At 38.8% G+C, this 26,190-nt stretch overlaps 2 protein-coding genes across 3 annotated transcripts in view; both read left to right on the forward strand.

The window, feature by feature from the left end:
* Positions 1–26,190, forward strand: part of MTUS2 (microtubule associated scaffold protein 2) — a 402,576-nt gene that overhangs the window by 42,119 nt on the left and 334,267 nt on the right. Inside the window, exon 3 of one of the 2 annotated variants that reach the window (XM_056108589.1) lies at positions 20,375–20,569. In XM_056108589.1, coding sequence (XP_055964564.1) covers positions 20,375–20,569 — 195 coding nt within the window. The remainder of the gene's footprint in view (positions 1–20,374; positions 20,570–26,190) is intronic. The other variant, XM_056108597.1, reaches the window with a different exon arrangement.
* LOC130017823 (ubiquitin-conjugating enzyme E2 D3) lies at positions 11,183–12,485 on the forward strand. The gene has a single exon (XM_056108608.1). The coding sequence runs from the start codon at positions 11,291–11,293 to the stop codon at positions 11,732–11,734; it is 444 nt and encodes a 147-aa protein (XP_055964583.1). The 5' UTR covers positions 11,183–11,290; the 3' UTR covers positions 11,735–12,485.

Consider the following 26,190-nt stretch of genomic DNA (forward strand, 5'->3'; position numbering starts at 1 on the left):
TACTGTGGGTATACTGGGTATACAGAATACTACCGAGAGTATTCTCCCCGCATGACAAAGTCTGGCAAGCTATCCGTGATGTGTTCAATATGCCAAAAACAGTAACAACAATTCTCATAATGGAGATGTTACTGGTGCCCCCTCGAGAAAATCAATGAACAACGGGAGGACAGTGCTACAGTGCTACCGTGCTTGTATATCTTGGATATACAATCCCTTATCAGATGGGTATTGGGCCATCCTATTCTATGGGCCCTCTCTCTATTTTGGTTACTGTTTCTTTTGAAGTACAGAAGCATCTTAGTTTAATGTAGTCACATTTGTTTATGCTTGTTTCCACTTGCTTAATCAGTTGTGTTTTATTCTTAAAGATGCTTTTAGCTTTTTACTCCATGTACCTTATGGATTCAGGTCTGATACTGAGATCTTTTATCCACTTTGATCTGAATTTTGTGCCTGGCATTAGACAGAGGTCAGAGTTCATTATTTTTGCAGGTTGCTATCCAGTTTTCCCAGAACCACTTGTTAAAGAAGCTTTCCTTATTCCACTTCACATTTTTTGCTCCTTTATCAAAGATTAAGTGATCATACATTTGAGAGTCTGTGACAGAATATTCAGATTCAGCTCTGTTCCATTGGTCTGCGGGTCTGTTACTAGTCCAATACTATGCTGTTATTTTAAAAAAAATTTTTAAATGAATCACTGTGAGACAGTTATAGACTTACAAACTTTCGTGATTATGTTTCAGTCACACAGATGATCGAGTATGCATCCCTCCACCAGTGCCCATTCTATGCAGTCTACTTCTAAATATGCCAGTCATTATCATCACATACCATCACATACTGCTCTCAAGGAATAAAAGTCAAGACAGAGAAGATGGAGCGATAGCACAGTGGGTAGGGCATTCACCTTACAAGCGGCCAACATGGCCGACCCGAGTTCGATTCCTCCGCCCCTCTTGGAGAGCCCGGCAAGCTACCGAGAGTATTCGATATGCCAGACACAGTAACAACAAAGTCTCCAATGGAGACGTTACTGGGCCCGCCCGAGCAAATCGACGATCACCGGGAGGGCCCTTACCTTCTTGTGATATGAAGTTAGAGCCTAATGTTAAAATCTTTCCTTATTTCTAAAAATTAAGAGAACTTGATAAAAGTTTCAATGTTTATTAATTTCCTAAGCAAGATGAGAAGAACTGTTTCTCTATTTGAACAAAGCAAGCTATCTCTCGATACATCTGTGAAAGAAGAAACTATAAAAGTATTTGAGAAGAATTGAACAGCTTCAATTACACCAGTGATAAGAGTGAGAGGTATTGCCATATTTCCACAGAATCAACGGAATTGAAAATATGACATCTAAGTGCCAACCACTGAAACTTTGTAATGTGTTTGTGAGGTTGACAGGTGGAGTGGACTGAAGGTTGGGATGGAGAAAGAATCTAGAAACACTGGTGGAGGGATTTGTGTTAAATAATTGTATGCCTAAAACACAACTACAAATATCAGTTACTTTGTAAATCATTGATCTTTAATAAAAATTTTAAAAAGTTAAAAAATTTTCCATAAGATTAAAAATAATGGTTCAAATTATATATAAATATTCCAGAACATATGGACAAACAGATGCATTTACTTCTGTGTACATACAAGTATACCAGAAAAAAATTCAAATATAAAACTGGGAGTCATAATTTATATATATGAGCCCTTTCCCCCCATATATTTGAGGATTCTTCCTACCTTTAGTTCATTATAGCTCTGGTCTTGTTCTGTTTTTTGCTGGTTTTTGCTCTGTCCTTTCTCTTGGACTGTAGTTATTTATGAACAAAAGCTTCTGCTCCTGTAAGTTAAAGCTTATTTGGTGACCTGCCTTTGTTTCCCAGTTTCTCACAGTACTTTGTAAAGTGTCTGGCCAATGGCAGGTATCTTTGAATGTAGACTGTATTGGATTATATGCATTTACTTTCTTAAAATATCGGTTTTATTGCCTGGGTTATCAAGAATACTGAATGATGATGGAGAGGTCTTTATAGAACATTGAATATTTAAAGCACTATAATCTGATTGTAGTTTATTGAAATCTTCAGCTTTAGAGTCTTATTTAAAGGCACATCAATATAACAGGAGCAAAGTTGAAGACAAATATTTTCAAGTTTTGTAAAAGTGTGAAGATTTTCGATCTTCAAGGGATTTCTCTTCCAAAAGAAAATATATTACATTGTAAGAGCAACACATCTTTTAAACATTCATTAGTAGAAACTCTCTTTTGTTGTCCAAAAATAAATTATCTTTGTTTTGACAAAATCTTGCCAGACTACAGAGTCTTGATAAAGAGAAAAGAAATCAGCCTACTTCTTTTCTTCTTTAACATTTAAGTGTTTGATTCTAGTTTAAAAAAATCTTTTCGGGGCTGGAGCGATAGCACAGCGAGTAGGGTGTTTGCCTTGCACAAAGCCAAGATGGCCAATACAGGTTCGATTCCCAGCATCCCATATGGTCTCCCGAGCACTGCCAGGAGTGATTCCTGAGTGCATGAGCCAGGAGTAACCCCTAAGCATCGCCGGGTGTGACCCAAAAAGCAAAAAAAAAATTCTTTTCTTTTGTTAAGTTCCCATTATATGTAAAAAGTAAGTAATATGTTTTTACTTATTTTTCAGGTGCTTTGATCTATTGTATAAGCCTTATTCCCACTGATGACTAGAGCATTTTGCTTGTTTATTTTTTGTTTGGGGGTATATCTGGCAATGCTCAGGGCTTTCTACTGGCTCTGTGCTTAGCAATTACTCCTTGAGGGGCTCAGGGGACCATCTGAGATGCTAGAGATCGAATCCTGTCAGCCTCATTGCAGGCAAGCACCCTACCTACCTTACTGTTGCACTGACCCCCTTGAAGTGTCTTGTAGAGAACACACACATTACTGAGACCAAATTCTGTGTCTCTCACATACTTTGAAATTGGAAATATAAGAGACAGAAAATAGTCATTGCTATATTAGCATTAGCCTGTTACTTAATGGAAGACAGTCGTTGCTTATCCTTTATTACAGAACTGAGAATAGTAAGTAAGGAGAAAGTGTGGGTTTGGGGGAGCAGGAAAGATGAAGAGAAATGGAATCAACAGGAGACAGTGTTTTGCCTTTGATGTATTTTGCTTACTTACTTATTTGCTTTTGGGACTATACCCAGTAGTGTTCAGGGCTTATTCCTGGCACAGCACTCATGGATCACTCTTAGCTGAGCTCAAAGGACCACATAGGGTGTCTGGGATTGAACCTGTTTCTTTTGCATGCAAGGCAGGTACCTGGCCTGCTACACTATCTCTCTAGCCCAGGTTTATTATATTTTTTATAATTTAGATCACATATATACAATGTTTTGATATTTCTGCTTTACCAATGCACTGGTACCTCACCACCACCACCAAAATGCTCAAGATCCTCCACCACTGTCCCCTGTTACTTCCATTTCTCTTCATCTTCCCTGCCCCCCCAAAACCATACTTTCTCCTTACTTACTATTCTCAGTTCTATAATAAAGGGCCAAGAGTTTGCTATCCATTTAATACTGTGTGTTCCCTGTGTTATTTCTCTTCATACCATGGAGGAGTGAGGTCACCTGGTATTTGTCCTTCGTTCTCTGATTTCTCCTAAAATTTTACCATCCAGTTCCATTCATGGACAAGTGACCAGTATGATTTCATCTTTTCTAACAGGTGCATAATACTCTACTATGTGTTTGTGTGTGTGTGTGTGTGTGTGTGTGTGTGTGTGTGTGTGTATCATTGAAACTTTTTAACCATTCATCTTTCATTAGACTCTTGGTTTTTTCCATATCATAGCTATTGTAATAAGTGCTGAAATGAACATTGGTATACAGTTACCTTTTCAAAGCAACATTTAAGCATTTGAAGAGGAGTGTAGATGCAAGAAGTATAATTGTTGAGTCATATGAAAGCTCTATCCTTATTTGAGTAATCTCCATACTCTTCTCTATAAAGGCTGATCCAGTCAGTATCCCCACCACCTGTGTATTCAGGGTTACTTTTTCACTATATGTCCTTCAGCACTAGTTTCTTCTAGTCTTTTGATATCTTCCATTTTAACTGATATTTTATTCCATTTATCTTTTTCTCTCTCCTTTATAATGTTGCTGGGGATGGAAGCTGGGGCACTCTATTTCCCTCTCTCTCTAATACACACACACACACACACACACACACACACACACACACACACACATGCATACCATACCACACATACCATACCACACACACAAAGTGTTCTACTGTTGGGCTACATCCCTGACTTCTCAGTTCACCTTTTAAATGATAGAGTTCAATGTAGTATTTTCATGGACTTGTGCAACCATCACCACCATCAATTTTAGGATATTTTGAAAAATATAGGATATTTATACTTTTTCTGATGGATTTTGCTTTATATGATATCCTACAGTTCCATCCAAGTTGCAGTAAATAGCATTATTTCATTATCCCTTGCAGATGCATGGTATTTCATTATATATACATAAATATATGTATACGTATATGTGCCACATCCTCATTGTTCACTGATCTGTCATAGGGCATCCGAGTTCTAGTCTTTTAGCTATTGTGCTAAGTGCTGCAATGAATAATGGTGTGCATATGTCCTTTTATATGAATGTTCTCGTGTCTTGAGGATAGATACCACAAAGTAGAATTGCTGGTTCCTATGGAAAATCTGTTCTTACTTTTCTGAGAAATTGCCATACGATTTTTTCAAAGGGGTTGAACCACATGAGAAGGGAATGCAAGGTATCAAAGGAGGGGGTATATCTATATTACTCTGAATTCCAGATTAAATAAATAAATAAGAAGGATATGGAAGAAAAGAAATTGAGAGGGGAAGAAGAGGCGGTGGGAAGTAATAGGAACATGGGCTGGGGGCCCCTAGCACATCTCTGTTGTTGAGATTTGTGTATGTGTCTGAACCACAGAGCCAACACTGCAAGCAGGAAAACCAAACTACAATAATTAGGCTTTACAAATGTTCCTGCCAGCCAATGACACAGAATGAGGGGTAAGAGGGAACCTGGAAACATTGGTGAGGGATGGTCAGACTGTTGGTAGGATTGGTCTTAGAACATTGTATGCCTAAAACTCAAATATGAATAACTTTGTAAATCATGTTGATTTAATAAAAAATTTAAAATTTTTTAAAGAGATAATTTTGTATTACTTCAAGAAGGAAGTTTGTCCCCTATTCATTTTTAGGCACTCCTTGCTCTTCCCAGCCCTCGCCCCCACTCCCAGTTTCTGCATATTTACCTGCTCTAGACATTGCCTATAATGGGATCCTGTGTGACTTGGTATATCTGGTTTGCCTCATTTCCCTTATTTCACTGTGATTTCTTCATAATGCATTCATAGCATAGCATGTGTAGGAGTTCCATTCCTTTTTGTAGCTGAAAAATATTCTAGCACATTGGCATTCCACATTTTAATAATATTTTCATAAGTTGACATACGTTTTCATTGTTTCTAACTTTTGGCCATTATGACTAAGGCCACTGTCAGTGTTTATGTGCAGTGTTTTTGGTGTAGACTTAGGGTTCTGCTTTGTTTTCTTTGGGCTTCCAAAGGGGTTCTTAGGCGTCCCAGGGAGCCACTCCTGGTGATTATTAACCAGCAGGTCAGTGGTTCAATGTGAGGGCCCAAGAATGCAGTGCTGCTCTGTTCCTGAAATGCTGGGAATCTCCCATGTCATCCTGGTAGTACAAGGAATAGATTTTAAGTTGTTGTTTCACATGGGGGTGGTGGGGGAGGAGAGGTCAGGGTGAGATATAATTAGAAAGAAAATTGTTTTCTTCACATGGCATCTCTTTATTTAACATTTAGAGAAGCTGTTAGAGTGTTTTCCAAGATGATTGCTCCATTTTACATTCCCACCACCAATGAAAGTCTCCCAGTGCTCCATATCCTTGCCAAGCCTTATTTTTCCTCAGGGATCAATCCTGGCAGTGCACAGGGGACCATGTGTAGAGTCGGGGATTGAACCTAGGTAGGGAAGATTCGAGGAAATTTCCTTACTGGCTGTACTTTTAAGTTTATCCCTTTTTATTATAGCTATTCTAGTGGGTAAAATGGTATGTTGTGGTCTTGGTTTGAATGTTCCTGGTGACTGTTTTCTTTGAAGAAATATCTACTCAAATTATTTGCTCATTTTGAAATTTGGTGATCTGACTTTCATTTGTTGAGTAGTAGTAATCATTCCTATACATATGTGTATATATATATATATATACACATCTACCATATAGATAAATGAGCCTAGAAAGTTATATATATATATATATATATGTCGCAATGATTTTCTCCCATTATTAGCATTTTATATCACTTTCTTGAAGCATAACTATTTTCAATCCTAAAATAATTTATTTTATCTACTTCTTAGCTTCTTGAACTGTGGGTCACAACCCCATATGAGTTATATAAATTTGTAAATACTTCCTTTAAAATAAATTTTTTATGCATGATGATCAATAACAAGTCTCACAATGGAGACGTTATTGGTGCCTGTTGTAGTAAATCGATGAACAACAGGAAGACAGTGCTACCACAGTGCTACAGGTGATCAATAAATGTTTTATTTGCATATCTATTTTATATACCCAGAATCATATAAAAATTTCTTGGATATAAAGGGGTTAAAAGTAGAAAAAGCTTAAGAAACTCTGATCTATCTTTTCTTTTGTTGCTTATGCTTTTCATGTCATAGTAAGAAATAGCTGCCTAACTTGAAGTTATTGCATTAATTTGTTTATTGAATCACCATGAGATACAGAGGTACAAAGCTGTTCATGGTCTGGTTTCAGTCATATAGTGTTCCAGTACCCATCCCTCCACCAGGGTACCTTTCCCACCACCAATATCCCCAGTTTCCCTCCCATCAGCCTGTCTCTTGTCAGGCCCTTTCTCCCTTTCTCTTTCTCTGTTTCTCTCATACATACATACACACACACACACACACACACACACACTCTCTCTCTCTCTCTCTCTCTCTCTCTCTCTCTCTCTCTCTCATTTTATGCATGATGGTTTGCAATACAGATACTGGGAAGTTATCATGCTTGTCACCCACTTTCAGCATGCAGTTCTTATCTAGTATGATCATTTCCAAGTATTTTTGTCCGAGTAGTCCCTTCTCTATCACAACTGTCTTCTCTTCCCGGGACCTGAGATAGGCTTCCAACTGGGCCCAATTCTCCTGGCCCTTGTTTTTACTGTCCTTGGGCATTAGTTTCACATTTTATTTTTTTAAATCCCACAAATGAGTCCAATAATTCTATGTCTGTCCCTCTCCTTCTGACTCATTTCATCAGCATGTCCATTTATTTATAAGCAAATTTCATAAAAGTTGTCTATCTATGCCTGTTTCCTTCTACCAGTTTTATAATTTCAACATTTAAATTGATGTCTTTGATCTATTTTCGATTTCTTTAAATGTGATAGTAATGTGATACCTTCTTAAGCATACATGTCCCGTTGTCCTATCACCATTTGTTCCAAAGACTCTTCCCCTAGTGGCTGATACTGGAAGATTTTTTGAAATTTAGCTAATCATAAAAGTTGTCTTTTCCCCCCTGGGAGCCCTCTTGACGTTGCTTTTGTATTTTAATATTTAGACTTTTCTATGTTTAAAAAATTTCATATGAACTATAGAATATTTTAATCTCTAAAAAGAATTTCTATAAGAATTGCATTTTAGGAGCTGGAGAAATAGTCTAGAGGTTCTCCCAGGGTGTATGATTTCATATGACCGACCCAGGATCAACTTCCATTACCACATCGTCCACAAGAATCACTCAGAGTGGTCCCCCTGAACACTGTGAGGGTGCCTTGGGTGATATCCAGCACTGCAGGGCTCCCTCGTACATCTTTGGTTGCTCACATTGAACCATAGTCCAGTTGGCTGATGGGTCATGAGCTGTTTGACAGTGCCAGGGGTGGAAATCACCATAATTACCCAGTTTTCAGGATTTTAACAAAAGTGGCAGGGTCCAGACCATTTTGTGGAGTCCTTTGAATCTGAGTGTTCTAAATAAGTAAGTCAAATGAATGTCCTCAGAAGTTCCCATTCAGCTAATGGAAAACCTATGCTCCTGTTACAGTTAAGATCTAGTCTTCGAAGACTTGATGGCAAAGCTGTTGAGGGGCTCCATGGATAACGGCCTTCAATGCTGTCTCTGTGACTCTTTGAAGATAAGGAAAACCCAACAAAAAGCTGTTACCATAGAAAGTGAACAGACAATGTAGCCAAATATGTAACTACAAAATATTTTCTAGTTTCTAATTACTGGATGGAGGCAGTCTTTTCAGTATTATATCTGCAATCTTTATTTGGACAACACAGTAGCATTCTGTTGCATAATACTCTGAGATGATATTCAAGCCTAAGAACAGGCCAAATTAGAGAGTTAATGGAGAAGCAAAGGTCTTAATGAATTCCAATACTTGCAAGCTCTGTTTTAATTTATAGTAAATAATGGTTTTTTCTTTAACTGGTGGTATAGGGTCCCATTTTGTCAAGACAATTTGTATGTGTCAGAAACTTAAATGTATTAATTATTGAATGTCCATCACCACTGTCAGGTGTTTTAGGGCAACGGATGATTTGACTCTGGGGAATTTAGGCAACATGATAGTTTCTGTGATTAAGGGAAAGAATGCTAATTCACTGTTGAATTACTCTGTTTTTAATTCAGAAACTCCCTTATGATTTTGTTCTAGAGGACACATTGTTTAGATTTAATGACACCCTCAGGTATAATTTTTTTATATATTAAAAATTGTAGTTTGAATCCAGTATTAGTTAAGTCCAAGGAGGTTTGCTTCTTGGTGCATTTAAAAAGTTCAAGCTGGGGAAACAGTATATCAGTTAAGGCACTTGCCTTACACCCAGTCATCCTGTGTTCAATCCCTGGCACCCCACATGTTCCACAGGGCACTTCCAGAAGTGATCACTGAGCACAAATCCTCAAAAACAGCTGAATTTGACCCAAAATAAAAGGAAGAAAAAGTTCAAGTTGGGATGATGAGATAATATAGGGGTCAAGGCACTTGCCTTGCATGTGGCTGATCCCTATTCGATCCCCAGCATTGCATATGATCCCCTGAGCACCACTGAAGGTAGCTCAAAAACCGAAACAAAGAATGTAGAAGTGCCAGTTAATTCAAAAGCTATATTGCAGAGCAGGGTGTCTCTAAATGGCTGTACCTTATCACCCTCCACATCTGAGGTGGTTGCTTGAAAGATACAGAAGGGTGGCAATAGACTGATCAGGTGTGTGTGTGTGTGTGTGTGTGTGTGTGTGGTGATGGGGAAATGTTTTCTGTTTGTTCCTTGAAGAAGATAAATTTCTTTACCCCGAGTAACGTTTTTTCTGAAAAGAGATTAAGTCAGTCACTCTTAATAAATTCTTAGAGTAAGTTTGGATTTCCAGTTGGATTCAACAGCGCATTTTAATATTTGTTTACTTTTCTATGTCTGGGTTTTTTGGTCTTTTTAAAAAAATTTTACATCTCAGCGCTCTTTCCCACCTTGTTATTTTTCCCTTCGTTGTGTTTACTGGGAGTATAGAGGGGAGTGAAGGAATGCCTTGTGAGAAGCTCTGGGCTCTATGCTGTTCTAAGTTTCCCCTGAGGAGCCTCTAGTCAGTTGCAGGTGGGGGTTTCCTCCTGGCAATGGTTGCTGTGGGATTTCAGGGCCCAGAAAGAAGACAGGGTTGGAAGGAGCTGCTGCGCAGTGCCTGGAAAACTCCAAAGTGCCGCTCTCTTTATCTGTAGGGAACAGGATTTTTGGTGTGGCAGAAGCACAAGCAGCCCAGCATAGAGGTTTGAAGGCTCCTGCTGAGCCATCTGCGGGGCACAGTGCAGACCTCAGCGCTTTGCATAATGGCTTTTTCCCTCTTTGCATTTTTCTCCATAATGACTACTTTCTCATGAGTGCCTACGCAGTGGGTCTGCACATAGCATGCTTTCTCCTGAGTTTAGCATTAGTCACAACCTAATTCTAAGTCAAGCAGGTAGAGCCAAACAAACAGACAAGACCCAAGGTCACTTGAAGAAGGACTTCAATAAATCCCATATTACTGTTTTGAAAAAAAATGAATGGATTATTAAAGCTTCCTACTTACATCAGCTAAATCCTGAACAGAGAATCTTGTCAGAATCTTGTCAGTGATGCAGTACTGAGCAGCACAACTCAAATTGTAGCCAAATAAGGTGCAGTTCAGGGTGCCTGAATGCTCTGCCAGCACTGTGTTGGTCGGGAGCTCCAGGGTCACCCTGGCAATGTTTTGGGACCTTCAGAGAGAGGCCCAGTGATACTTACGTGATCATGGGAGAATCAAACTCGAGTCTTGCATGGATCATAACCAGTATTCTTGTATGCACCATTACCCCGGGCTCAAAAGACAGGGAAGTTTTTGTAGAGAAAGTGAATAATGAAATAATGTTCAGATGAAGAGTTCCCAGCATAAAAGTAGCTTAATGTTGACTTTCTTGGTCCAGTGGTAGGGCGTTTGCCTTGCACGCAGTCAACATGGCCGACCGGAGTTCGATTCCTCCGCCCCTCTCGGAGAGCCCGGCAAGCTACCGAGAGTATCTCATCCGCACGGCAGAGCCTGGCAAGCCACCCGTGATGTATTCGATATGCCAGACACAGTAACAACAAAGTCTCCAATGGAGATGTTACTGGGCCCGCTCGAGCAAATCGATGATCAACGGGAGGGCCTTTACCTTTACCTTTTACCTTTTAAAATGTGATGTTCTTATTCTTGGTCGCTTTTTATTTTATTTCATTTTATTTTATTTGCTTTTTGGGTCACACCCGGTGATGCACGGGGGTTACTCTTAGCTCTACACTCAGGAATTACTCCTGGCAGTGCTCAGGGGACCATATGAAATGCTGGGAATCAAACCTGGGTCGGCCGTGTGCAAGGCAAATGCCCTACTCGCAGTGCTATTGCTCCAACCCCTTGGTCACTTTTTATTTATTTTTAAATTTTTATTAGTGAAACACCATGAGGTACAGCTGTAAAAATGTAAAGGGGCGGGGCAGGCGCGGGGCAGGCGCGGGCCGGGCGGGCGGGCGGCGGGCGGGCCGGGCGGCGGCGCTGACGCGGGTCTCGCGCAGGGCGCCTTGTGCGGCGGAGCCGAGCCTGCAGCCTCCCGCGTCCCCGCCGAGCAGCCGAGTCGGGCCCGCCGCGCACGGAGCGCCGACAGCCGACACGCAGCCGCCATGGCGCTGAAGCGGATCAATAAGGAACTTAGTGATTTGGCCCGTGACCCTCCAGCACAATGTTCTGCAGGTCCAGTTGGGGATGATATGTTCCATTGGCAAGCCACCATTATGGGACCTAATGACAGCCCATATCAAGGCGGTGTATTCTTTTTGACAATTCATTTTCCTACAGACTACCCCTTCAAACCACCTAAGGTTGCGTTTACAACAAGAATTTATCATCCAAATATTAACAGTAATGGCAGCATTTGTCTCGATATTCTAAGATCACAGTGGTCTCCTGCTTTAACTATTTCTAAAGTTCTTTTATCCATTTGTTCACTGCTATGTGATCCAAACCCAGATGACCCCCTAGTGCCAGAGATTGCACGGATCTATAAAACAGACAGAGATAAGTACAACAGAATATCTCGGGAATGGACTCAGAAGTATGCCATGTGATGCTACCTTAAAGTCAGAATAACCTGCATTATAGCTGGAATAAACTTTAAATTACTGTTCCTTTTTTGATTTTCTTATCCGGCTGCTCCCCTATCAGACCTCATCTTTTTTAATTTTATTTTTTGTTTACCTCCCTCCATTCATTCACATGCTCATCTGAGAAGACTTACGTTCTTCCAGCTTTGGACAATAACTGCTTATAGAAACTATAAAGTAGTTACAAGAGAACAGTTGCCCAAGATTCAGAATTTTTTTTTAAAAAATGGAGCATGTGTATTATGTGGCCAATGTCTTCACTCTAACTTGGTTATGAGACTAAACCATTCCTCCCTGCTCTAACATGCTGAAGAAGCCATCTGAGGGGAGATGGCGGGGGGCTCGGTGGTCACATCGCGAAGCAGCATTGTTTTAGCAGCACCCATCCTGTCTAAGCCTTCCACTGTTAGAGATGCGAGGTTACATGATATACTTTATGCTCATAACTGATGTGGCTGGAGAATTGGTATTGAACCTATAGCATCAGCAGAACAGAAAATGTGATGTATTTTATGCATGTCAATAAAGGAATGACCTGTTCTTGTTCTACAGAGAATGGAAATTGGAAGTCAACACCCTTTGTATTCCAAAATAGGGTCTCAAACATTTTGTAATTTTCATTTAAATTGTTAGGAGGCTTGGAGCTATTAGTTAATCTATCTTCCAATACACTGTTTAATATAGCACTGAATAAATGATGCAAGTTGTCGATGGATGAGTGATCAACTAATAGCTCTGCTAGTAATCAATTTATTTTTCTTCAATAAAGTTGCATAAACCAAAAAAAATAAATAAATAAAAAAAAATGTAAAGGTAAAGGCCCTCCCATTGATCGTCGATTTGCTCGAGCGGGCCCAGTAACGTCTCCATTGGAGACTTTGTTGTTACTGTGTTTGGCATATCGAATACTCTCAGTAGCTTGCCAGGCTCTCCGAGAGGGGCGGAGGAATCAAACTCAGGTCGGCCATGTTGGCCACTTGTAAGGCGAACGCCCTACCCGCTGTGCTATTGTAGACTTACAAATTTTTGTGATTGGGTTTCAGTTATACAATGATTGAGTACCCATCCCTTTACCTTGGTCACTTAAAAAAAAATTATTAGTGAAACACCATGAGGTACAGTTGTAGACTTACAAATTTTTGTGCTTGGGTTTCAGTTATACAATGATTGAATACCCATCCCTCCACCAGTGCCCATTCTCCACCACTACTGATCCCAGTATCCCTCCCATCCCCCATCCCTCCCATCCCACCCTACCTCTGTGGCAGGGAATTCCCTTTTGTTATCTTTCTCCTTTTGAGTGCTGTGGTTTGCAAAAGAGACATTGAGTGGCAACCATGATCGGTCACTTTTTAGATTGCTCAGATTTCGCCAAGTTTTTGTAAGCAAGTTCCTCCAAAATGGCTGCTTCTGCTCTGTTCTTAATTGGTTCCACTTATGTCAACTTTAATACCATACGCAAGGCTAAATGGTATGGGGGATTCTTATATATATATATATATATATACACACACATACACACACACACATATATATATATATCTGAGGTTTCTGGGGAAAGCAAAGAAGGCCTTTAAATGTTTCAAATGGCTAGAGATAGCAAGGGAAGGTCACTGAAATGTTTTTGAAATTGTTAGAAAGTTCTGGCAAAGGTGAAGATTCCCATGAAGTGATCAAAGGCTTGTATAGTTTGAAATGCCTTTTGGTGCCAATGGAAGAAGCACTGGGCATGCTTATCAAGTTTTCCTAAACGTGGGGCAGAAATTAGGATGCAAGTGTGTAAAAAGGAAAACATTGTGTTTAAGATTTAATAGGAAACAACAAAAGAAAACATAAAATAGAGTTTTACCCTTTTTAAAACTACAGTTCCTATTTTATTATTCTTGATATTATTGTTAATGAAAATGTTTTCTAGAGTCTTTCTTGAAACATTCTTGGAAATCTATAAAAATGCAGGTGATGTTTTTTATGTTCAGTTTTATGCTATAAACTTGTTGAATTCATTTATTAGTTCTTGTCTTTTTAATGAATTTCAGAGGGTTTTCTATATCAAAGAAATCTTTATATGCTTGCCTAAATTTATTGACACAAACTGTCTATAAAATATTTTAGTGACGGGAGCAGACATCCTTTGTCTTACATTCCTTTGGGAGAAACATTTAGTCCTTTTTCAGTGAATAGTTTATGCTTTTTACTTAGCAAATTGAGAATATCTTTTGTTCATAGTTAAGTGTTTTTCACTATGAAGTGCTTTTATAGATTTTCAAGTGACTTTTCTGCATCTATTGAAATAATCATGTAGTTTTTCTTCATTAACATGGTGTAGTATACTGTTTCTTCTAGTTGTTATATTTTTTGGGGGGAATGGGTGGAGCCCACCCAGCAGTGCTCAGGTCTTACTCCTGGTGCTCAGGGATTGCTCCTGGAAGGACTCAGGGACCATATGAGGATCTAAAGATTGAACGCAGGTCAGCTCCATACAAGTCACCCAGTATTATCACCTACCTGGTGCACTATCACTCCAGCTCTGTTTATTATTTGTATTATTTAAATATATATTAGGTTATGTTTTTATAATAGTGTTAATGTTTATGATTTTTATGTGCACTATTTCTTTACCTTGCCACCGAAGTGTCGAGACTCTCCAAGCCCCTCTGCTATTTTCAGTCCACCTCATCATTTATCCGACCCACATTTTTAAGAGAAAAATTCCACTTACTATTTTATTGTTTCGTTTTTTACATGCCGCAGATAAGTGAGGACATCCAATATTTTGTTCTCTAGTTCATTTTGCTTAACGTGATATTCTACAGTTCCATTCAAGTTGCAGCACATGATTTCATCATTTCCTGTGGCTGCATAGTACTCCACTATATATAACAGTTTCTTTATCCAGTCATCTGTTGTTGGGCATTTTGGCTGTTTCTGTATGCTGTTTTATTGTGCTAAGTGCTGAATTAACATAATTGTGCATATATATTTCTTGAATGAATGTTTCATGTTTTGCATTAGATGCAAAGAAGTTGAATCACTGAGGCCTGTATAATCTTTATTCTTACCTTTAAAGAAATTTCTATTCATTTTTCCATAGAGATTGAACAAAATAACATTCTCACTAACAGTGAATGAGGATTACTACTACATCCCTAACAATTCTGGTTATTTCAGGTTTTTTTTTTATTATGCACCATTCTCACTGGTATGAGATGGTATCTTATTGCCATCTTAATGACTTTCCCTGATAATACATGATGAAAATCACGATAACGATCACGATCATCCTGTTGTTTGTCGATTGCCTCAAGCAGGCCCCAGTAACGTCTTCTTCGTCCTAGCCCTGAGTTTTAAAAAGTGCCATATTCAAGGCTCTTTCAGGGTTAGGAGAATGAGACCCATCATTGTTACTGGCATTTGGCATATTGGGTACGCCACGGGGAGTTTGCCAGACTCCGCCATGTGGGCAGGTTACATTCGGTAGCCTGCCAGGTTGTCCAAAGTAAGAATGAGATAATAAGATGTCCGAGAGCTGGGTTTTATAGTCTCTGGGTCTTGACCGTTGATGGGATTACACGGTGCCAGGGGGCCGGTTGGTGGGTGTGACCCCTGCCTACTGGAAGATGGAGGATCTGGGTGGAGGATGCTCAGCCCCAATCTCTGCCACATGATGATGAACACTTTTTAATTTGCCTTTTGACCATATATCATCTCCATAAAACGTACTATACATCTCCCTTCCCATTTTTGATGCAGTTATTAGTTTTTCCATTGTTAGGTTTTTTGATGCAGTTATTAGTTTTTGATGCAGTTATTCCCATTTTTTGATGCAGTTATTAGTTTTTCCATTGTTAGGCTTTGTTAGTATTTTCTGAATCTTTGATACTAGTCTTTTATCAATATAATTGTATATTGATAAAATATATTTTTTATAATACTCTCCTCCCATTGTTCATCAATTTGCTCGAGTGGACCCAATAACGTCTCCATTTTGAGACTTGTTGTTACTGTGTTTGGCATATCGAATACGTCACGGGTAGCTTGCCAGGCTTTGCCGTGCAGGCGAGATACTCTCGGTAGCTTGCTGGGCTCTGCGAGAGGGCCAGAGGAATCGAACCTGGCTCGGCTGGGCTGGCTGCAGGCAAGGCAAACGCCCTACCACTGTGCTATCACTCCAGCCACTTTTCGAAAATATTATGCAGACTGTTTTTCAATTTGGTGGGCTTCTTTTGCATGTAAAACCTTTCTAATTTGATATAGTCCCATTTTTCTAAATTTTTTGGCTATCTCTGACAATGAGCTGGAGCTGGAGCAATAACACAGCGGGTAGGGCATTTGCCTTGCATACAGCCAACTGGGGCGACCTGAGTTTGATTCCTTCGCCCCTCTTGGAGAGTCCGGCAAGTTACCGAGAGTATCTCGCCCACACGGCAAAGCCAGGCAAGTACTCGTGATGTATTTGATATGCCCAAAACAGTAAAAAGTCTCACAATGTTATTGGGCCTGCTCGAGCAAATCAATGAACAATGGGAGGACAGTGACAGTGAAAGAGATCTCTGCCAATGAAATCATATCATTGAAAGTCCCTCCAAGTGAGGCCCATATCCTTGGGAGTTCTCCCTATATTTTTCTCAAAATATTTTATTGATTCTGGTCTCAGTGTCTTCAGTTTCTTTAAATTGACTTTTGCGTATGTTGTGAGGTACAGTCCCAGTTTCAATTATTTTCATGTAGTTTTCATGTTTTCAACACCATTTCTTAAAAAGATTTTTCTTCTTCATGTTTCTTTGTCATAAACTGACTGTCCATATATCTGAGGGCTTTCATTGGCTTTCATTTCAATATTACATAGGTCTGAGAATCAATCTTGATTCTAGTATAGCACTTGTTTTGAATCTGTATATTTAGAGTATATTTATGTGTTCATAAGTTTTGTGTATTCATTCTTTAGCCTACAACCAATTTTATATATTCAGTTTTTAGCCTGCTACTTTTGCTTCATTGGATTATTTCTTCTAAGAGTTTATTTATGGAGTTTTTAGGATCTTCTACCTATATTATCATGTCATATGCCAAAAAAAGTGATATTTAACTTTCTCTTTCATAATTTTGATCTCTTTGATTTCTTTTTTCTCCAATTGCTGTGGTGAGGATTTCCAAGACCACTGGGGAATAGTAGAGAAAGTATACATCCTTGCCAGGTCTCCTAAGGAAGATTTTTAATTTTTAGCTATTGAATATGAATGATTTGGCTGTGGGTTTGTTGTAAATGGGCATCAACGTAAAGAGGAATGTTCCTTCTATCCCAGTTTTGTTTACAGCTTTTATCATGAATAAATCTTAAACAATGACTTTGAACCAGCATTTATTTAATGGTTTATTTAGCAGTCAGAGGAATCCATTGATATCATTATATGTTTTTAATTTATCCTTATGTTGATGCCATGTATTTCATTAGTTTTTATTTGTTAAGCTTGAATCATCATGCATGCCTGAAATGAATCTCTCTTAATCATGGTGTGTAAGTCTTTTACTATATTGATGGATTTAGGTCATCAACATTTTTTTAAGGATTTTTCATTGATGTTCAGGGTTATTGGTCTGTAATTTTCTTTTTCAGTAACATTTTTGTCCACTTCTGCTATTATTGTAATGCTGCCTTCATAGAAGCTATTAGGAAGAATTTATGTTTCTTTTTTGCATAGCTTAAAGTCTATGTCTATTAAGTTTTCTTTGAAGATTTGATAGAACTCACTACTCTGGACCTGGGCTTTTGTTCTTGGGAAGATTTTTAATTTTAGTTTTAATTTGCTCATAATTGATCTGTTCAAATCTTCTACTTCCTCCTAATTCAATCTTGGGAATTTGGATGATTTTAAGAATTTAGGCATTTCTTCAAAGTCCACCAGATTGTGGCATAGAGAATTCCTAATTCTTCCTGTACATACATAGTATGTATGTAGTATGCACAGTGGGATATAGTTGTTTGTAGTATTACTTATTATCTTTTATATTTCTAAGATTTCTTGTAGTTTTTTCACTTTAATTTCTGGTCCAATTTATTTTTACTCTCTCTTCTTTTTCCTTGTTGCCTAGTTAAGAGGTTATCATGTTTATTATATCTTAAATATATAGTAAAATAATACACCCACCAACTGCCCCAGTGCCGTGTAATCCCATCAGCGGCCAAGACCCAGAGACTATAAAACTAAGCTACCGGAAGAGAACAAAACAGAGTCTCCTGCCTGGCTATCCTCATCAGGGCCCCTTGGGGGCGGGCGGGTTGAGTTTCCCTCCCCACCCCAAGCAGAGCCCCAGCAGCTGAAGACCACCAGAATCAGCCACAGCCATGCTTAAGACCACTCTCCACATGCTCAGACAAGCCTTATGCATCAAGGAACCAGCAGAGGAACCCAGGTGTGCGGGACCCAGGGCTAAGATCTCCTAGGATGCTTGGATCAGGACTGGGCCTCCTCCACCCAGATCTCCCATCTTCCAGTAGCGAGGCATTACACCCACCAACTGCCCCCAGCGCCATATAATCCCATCAACAGCCAAGACCCAGAGACTATAAAACCAAGCTCTCTGATATCTCTTATTGTCTAGTTCTTACTCTTGGAGGACTCAGCAGGCTACCGAGTGTATCCTTCCTGCATGACAGAGTCTGGCAAGCTCCCGGTGGCATATCTGATATGCCAAAACCCAGTAGCAATGATGGGTCTCATTCCCCTGACCCTGAAAGAGCCTCCAATGTGGCACCTGCTAAAATCTCAGGGCTAGGACGAATGGAGACATTACTGGTGCCTGCTTGAGGAAATTGATGAACAATGGGATGACAGTGATACAGTGAATAAAATAAAAATAAAATATTATAAAAATAAAAATAATAAATATATAATAAAATAAAAGTTTTAAAATTATATTTAAATAACCAGATCCTAGTTTCTTTGACCCTTTGTATTATTTTCTTATCATTTATTTTTATTCTAATTTTTATTATTTACTGCCTCTGCTCATTTGAGATTTATTTACAAGATTCAACCACCAGACCATAGACTGATGCCAGTCTGCGGGTATAGAAAGTTTGAGTACTGGCCTCTTACCTTGGCTATGACTGTTGTACCTGTAGCAGCAGGCAAGACAGGTGCTGTTCGACAGGAGTAAAAAGGTTGAAAATCTTTTTTTTTTTTGTGGAAAACTGTATGGAGATATTTCAGTAAACCAAGAATTGAGCTGTCCTGTGACTCAACAACTCAACAACTTCAATTTTGTTATCTACCACCAGGACACACAAGAATTCATTCACAAAAAGACATGCACATCATGATCCATTACAGCACTTAGTACATTAGCTAAGATATGCAATCAACTTAGGTGCCCAATGATAGGTAAGTGGAACATGAAGTGTATTTATGAAAAATGGAATATTATGCAGTTGTAAGAAATGATAAAATAGTGCAATTCACTGCAAGATGGATGGAGCCCATGGTCACAGAGTATAGGGAGGAGAAAGAAAGAAATTGAGAGAGCAAGAAAAAACAAATGAGAAGCAACAGGGAACAGGGGTCAAGGGGATCAGAGTTCATCGGTGGTATAAAGGAACAATAGAGCAAAATATGCAAACAGCACAGTCAACAATACTGAGAACAAGATAGCTAAACCTCAATAACTAAACTTAAAAATGTAGGCCAGAACAATAATATAGTGCGCAGGGCACTTGCCTTGAATGCGGCTGACCTGGGTTTGTTCCCTCACATCTCTTGTGGTATACTGAGCATTGCCAGGAGTAACTCCTGAGTGTGGAACCAGAAGTACCCCCTGAGCATTGTTGGGTGTGGCCCCAAGCAACATTAGGTATGTCAAAGTGGCAGGCTTGGGATGTGGGATGGTTGGGAAGGATCCTTGGAACCTTGGTGAAGGGAAGAAGATAATAATGTTATCTGGGTGCTGAAACATAGTAGGTTTAAAACCTAACAATGAATGATTTTGTAAATCATGGGGCTTTAATAAAAAAATTTTAAAAGATTATAACATGACAAAAAGTTTGTGTTTTGGGTGTACAGTTTTATTATATCACACTTACTAAAATGCCACTATCCCTCCACTACTATCTCTATTTATCTCCCCTTCCATATGCCGCACTCTCATAACCTTGGTTTGTCATCAAAGTCAAAAGGTTTGTTTTCATCAGACATTTTCTATTCCCTTTCCATACATACTGAATTCATTACTACCAACTATTTCCACAATTGACCTTTGCCCATTATGTGACAGCTTTTAATGTGTACCTTAATTTTACAATTCTAGGGCAACTTGCAACCGCAGGTGTTCGTGTTCTGTTCTGCTCCATAAGCACTTTATACCTTTCTTGATATTCTTTTAACAAATAGGATTAAATGTTCTCAGCTCCTCTGCCTGCTGCCAGACCTTCTCTTTTAGTTCTCTGAAGGACCTAGCCTGCAGTAATAGCCCTTTCTTATAAAGTTTTGTTCGTGAATTGAAACCTGAATAATTAATTTGGCTCAATTTGTGACAGAGCTGTTCAACACTCATGGCACTCTCTGTCCTTCTGCTAAGACTTTGTTTTGTTTTGTTTTGCGTTCATGTTAGCAGACTTAAAGAAGGCTTCCTGTTCAAATGCTGCAAAAGCCAACCTACCAAAATCAGGACTTCGTCCTCCTGGATACTCGAGGCTCCCAGCAACCAAGCTGGCGGCATTTGGGTTCGTCCGGAGCTCCAGCGTGTCCTCTGTGTCCAGCACTCAGTCTTCAGATAGCCTGCAGCCTGAGCAGAGCAGGATGAACCGTAAGTCAGGCTGCTGGGTGGGTGGACAGGTGCGACCTTCCTCCGTGGAGACACTATTCCTGCGACCTGAGAGCCACAGAAAGGGAATCAGCTCATTGAAATCACAGTATCATATTTTCTTTGTGTGACAAACTAGGAATTTGGGTCTTTACTATGATTGGAATTCAGCAAACAGTGGGGAAAGAAGAGTATTTGGCACCACCGTTTTTTCAGTTGTAAGGAGTTCACATGCCACAAGAACACTTTGAAAATACCCTTAAATGTAGATGGCAACTTATTTTTAGGGATTGATTCCTGAAATTCTTTGCTGCATGAATTCAAGGTGACATCAAAGATCCTAAAACGGTGTTAGCACACAGTGCTATCACAAAATATACTAGCTATTAAGTACTAGTGGAAAGAACTATTCCAGTCATCTCTGATTGCTGTATTTGCTTTCATCTTGGTGCAGCCAGTCCTTGACTGGCTAGGTAAAAGTTACTTGAAAGTTTCTCATTTTTTAAAAACAATAGCAAAGCACAGCTGATCTTCAAGTCTGTGTCCAGCAACATCTTCCAAGAAGAGGCGATTCCACTCCAGAGAAAGGGTGGAGACTGAATTTTATTTTAAAGTATGAGTTCATAGTTTTAGAGTAAAGCACAACATTTTCCCTCTGCCCCTGAAGGATATCTTGTGAGCTTTGATGAGCAAACCTCATTGCAGCTTCACTGCTTCAGAATCATTGTTCTTGGACTTAAGACACTTCAGATGTCTGTTAATCAATAACTTGCCAGAGACCAGGAAAGTGTTAAAGGTTCTCATGTGGGGAAACATTTTGGATCAGTTATAATAGCACAATGACACTGGAGTAGCAATAGGCTTGGTGGAGGTGGGGTGGGGTGGGGGGCTTTCAGGGCACATAAGAGAAAGGAGATTGAGGATTTGAGGATGAGATTGAAAACATTTTCTTTCTCCAGGCCTGTTCTTTATCTATAGTTTCTTGGGTTTACAGAGATAACGTACAGAACATTTATACTTTCACAGTTCTAAACATTGAACTAGCTAATTATTCCTTAAAGCTATATATTGCGTTGATGTGTACTTGTATGCCATTCCTCAGAGGCGGTTTGCTTCCTGTTTCCTTTTCTTCAAAATACTGTGACTCAGACCCATTCTCGCCTACTCATTTTAGGAATATCACTGCTGTTAGGGATTCAGCATGGCACAGCAGATAGCTACAACTTGGAAATAGAAATAAAGAACTATTTTCAAAATTTTGAAGATATGCATGTTCATATTAATAGCCTAAGGATTTTTAAAGACTAGAGCAACTGTTTGTCTTCAGATTTAGTAGTAAAATTCCCATCGGTATGTTTTTATAGTTTTTGATTCTCTCCTTCCCTCCCTCTCTCCTCCCTCCCTCCCTCCCTCCCTCCCTCCCTTCCTTTTTTCTTTCTCTCCCTCCCTCCCTCCCTCCCTCCCTCCCTTCCTTCCTTCCTTCCTTCCTTCCTTCCTTCCTTCCTTCCTTCAGTTTTAATTTTTTTTTTAAATCAACTCCAAAATGAGTTGCACCTTGTCTCCATTGCCAGAGATTTTGCTAGAAAAGAGTTGACAGGCATGGATAGAATAATTCCAAGCATGCCAGTGCATTTTTTCTCAGCTTTACTTCAAAGGATATAAGATAGGGAACCTCTGATTATATAGAGAGATTAAAGTTGTCCTGTGTCAGAGAAGAAAACAAACAAACAAAAAATATATATGGGGTTTTTTTTGAATTCTGGCCTAATCTTGAGGTCTTTAATCCAGATTGAGTCAATTTTTATAAATGGTGTAAGACACTGCTCTACTTTCACTTTCACTTTTTTACCTATGATTATCCAGTTTTTCCAATACCATTTATTGAAGAGAATTTCTTTTTCCTACTTCATGTACCAAAATCCTTTTTCCTACATTAACTGTCCACAGGCTGGAGTGATGGTAGGGTGTTTGCCTTGTGCGCGGCTGGCCCCATCGAGCCAGGTTCGATTTCTCTGCCCCTCTCAGAGAGCCTGGCAAATTACTAAGAGTATCTCGCCCACATAGCAAAGCCTGACAAGCTACCCGTGACGTATTGGATATGCCAAAAACAGTAATAAGTCTCACAATGGAGATGTTACTGGGCCCACTCGAGCAAATCAATGAACAACGGGAGGACAGTGCTACCGTGCTACAGTGTTAACTGTCCATAAATATGAGGGTTTATTTCTGGACTTTCAGTTGTATGGTGTTTGCCTGACAATCTATACTGTGTCATGCTTAAATTTGTATGGAACCGTTGTTTCTTATTTTAATATAGTAAATAAACAGGTAGATATATAATTATAGTAAATAAATAGGTAGATTTATTCTGAGAATTAAAATATGAAGTATAAAATTACCATATTTTTTCAAGGTTAATAAATGAAAATGAGGTTAATAAATAAATGAATTTGGTAGCTTTTTGCAATGTAACGTCAGTGTTTGCAATCATGAATAGTATCAAATCATTTGCATACACAGTACACTTGATTTTCTATGTCTGACATGCATTTTAAATAAGATTAGAGTTGACAAGAAATATTATTAATATCTCCTACTGAACATCCATTAACCTTGTGTTCTACTGGCAAAGAGGGAGTCATTTTTTATTTATGAAAAAAAGGAGCTGGAAAGGACCCATGAGGTCAGAATTCAGAGAAGCTATTGTTTACTTGAGATTAAGCATTAATGATATCATTTCAAGATAGACAAATGATCTGGTCCACCCAGAGATTGGATTAGAGTGTAAATGTGTTTGGTACTTTTTTTTAGAAATTTGACTGTTTATAGTTTTTCATTTGTGTTATAGAACAATGTCTAGTTGAACCATCTCATAATTTTTGTCTGTCTGGGCTTATGTGCATCACTTTGTTTTCCCTTCCCTTACTGCACCCTTGGCGTCTGTTTTGGAGCAAACAGGGAACTTAGTGCTGGGGTTTCTGTTACAGGAGGACACCAGGATCCTCACCCCTGAGAAGTTGGAATCCAATGTGGCGATAGGAGTGTGCAAATATGTGCATGCAGAAAACACTTAGTGTAGCTGGTTGGACTCAGGGCAGCCAATGTTTGGTGGGTGAATGGGTAAACAAGGACAGGAAGGAGAGGAGACTTTACGCATCATAACTTGGCGCAGGGAACAAGGAAAGACCTCATACCTCTCTCGTCCTGTTCAGTGCTACTGCATTTTGTGCTCAGATTTAATTTATTTCATACTGACCTTAGTTAATTGCAATAGTTGAATTTTTGGTAAATTGATCCAGTAAAATAAGTAACAAGAAAAAATAGAGGGGGATATAGATGAAAAAGAGGCAATTTTAAAAGTGACCCTTTAAACTTGATGAAACTACTAAGGATTTATTATACTATTTACATCATTTGGGGGGGTATGTTTGGAAATTTCCAATTTTAAGAAAAGGTAAAGGTAAAGGTAAAGGCCCTCCCGTTGATCGTCGATTTGCTCGAGCGGGCCCAGTAACGTCTCCATTGGAGACTTTGTTGTTACTGTGTCTGGCATATCGAATACTCTGGGTAGCTTGCCGGGCTCTCCGAGATGGGCGGAGGAATCGAACTCGGGTCGGCCATGTTGGCCGCTTGTAAGGTGAACGCCCTACCTGCTGTGCTATTGCTCCATCTTCTCTGTCTTGACTTTTATTCGTTGAGAGCAGTATGTGATGGTATGTGATGATAATGACTGGCATATTTAGAAGTAGACTGCATAGATCCGCATCCCTCCTTTGCCATTGCTAGCTCTGTGACTTAGGGCAAGTTAATATCTCTCAGACTCTGATTCTTAATTGTAAAGCAATACTAATATAGATAAGTCTTAAATGTTTAAGACAGTAATTATGATTAAAATTGATATATGCTATAGCACAGTGGGTAGGGCGCTTGCCTGGCACGTGACCGACCTAGGTTCGATCCCCAGCATCCCATATGGTCCCCCAAGCACCACCAGGAGTAATTTCTGAGTGCAGAGCCAGGAGTAACCTCTGGGTGTGACCGAAAAAAAAGCAAAAAAATTTTGATATATGCAGAGTGTTTATAATAGAATCTTATATCACGAGATTGAGGTGATGAAGACGACGAGGAGGAGGATGTTGTTATTTCTGTAGTCATTTTCATCATTAGCAATGAACATTAAATTCTATATAAGAAAGAGTTAGAACCTCATTTGGATAAGAGGTCTGGTACATTGTAATCAAAGTGGTACTGACGACTCAACTTGGGGATAATATCTCTTTTATTTCTGAATTTTCATAATTTCTTTTCTCATGTATGGTGAATACTTTAAAACATTAAGCTATGACATATTATTTATGAAATGTTAAATGGTAAGATGGCAATTCTAGAAACAGATCAGTTGATTTCAATGGGAGTGGAAATCACTTTTTTGAGTGATAAGCTTTATTTTTTGAGTGATAACCTTTATTTTTAAGCTTTAGTTGAGGATATTTATAAGATAGAGCCAGGGAAAGTCGTGTTTTCATTTATGATTCTGCCTTATCCTTACTGTGTTATAATTGAAGAAAAAAACATTCTGTTGGGCTTCCTTTTAATGAAACATTTATGCAAGTGACTAATACACAGCACATTATTAAAACACAATGGCATTTAAAACCTCTACTAAAAATAGAAATTGATAGTTGGATCTGATTTTTTTTGACTTTCTAATGTCTGCTGGGGGAAAAAATGGGAACATTTGCTTTTACTGCATGCAGAAGAGCTTCCCATGGTTTCTCATTTTGTTGAGATCTGATTTCATTGTACTACAGTTTTTCTTTCAGAAGTCTCAACCCATTAGGATGGATGGGAAAAAGAGAAGAGTGAGATGAGAAGAGAAACAGAAATAAGATATTATTCCCAAGTTGGAAGTTTTGATTTTCTCTGGAAATGAGAAAGTCAAGCAAATGTCACTGGTGGATTTAAATATCTGTCCCTGGAATCTGTAATTATATAATTGAAAGTATTCTTTATAAGAAAATAGAATTATTTTTGCCAAATCTTGTTAATTTTCCCAACTTTCCCTACACATTCCATTTTCTTTTCCTTATCTCTCTTCTTTTGTCATACATACTTAAACATACTCTTTCTGATTTCTCTGCTTTTGTCACATACACTTGTATGGGCGACCAGGGTTACAAAAACAACTAGGATTTTCCCAGTGTTACTCAGCATTACTCACAAATGAGATTTTCTTTATTGTTTAGGTAAAATCTAATTTATCTATCTTCACTTGATATGTAAGGAAGATAGCTAGAGAGTACACTATTTCTCAAAAGATTTTTAATTTCCTTATTCTAGCATGTTTTTATCTCATTCGGGTCAAAGAAAAGATACTTTAAATTGCAAAAAAAAAGGTAGTTAAGAAATACAAATGCACTTGCATGGATAGCATGCTTCAAAATCACTATTTGTGGTACCACAGTAATCATTGGGAAAGTGATTAATCTCACTGACTCAGATTTCTATTATATAAAGTTGAGATGGATGTAGTTGAAAGAATAGACTGCTTGGGACTCAAGCTAGAGTCTGTGACTTTATTTCTAAAATGAAGCAATTTGTGGCTCTTACATAGTGAATAATCA

Source organism: Sorex fumeus, unplaced genomic scaffold, assembly GCF_029834395.1.
Source record: "Sorex fumeus unplaced genomic scaffold, SorFum_2.1 ptg000008l, whole genome shotgun sequence".
Taxonomy (NCBI): domain Eukaryota; kingdom Metazoa; phylum Chordata; class Mammalia; order Eulipotyphla; family Soricidae; genus Sorex; species Sorex fumeus.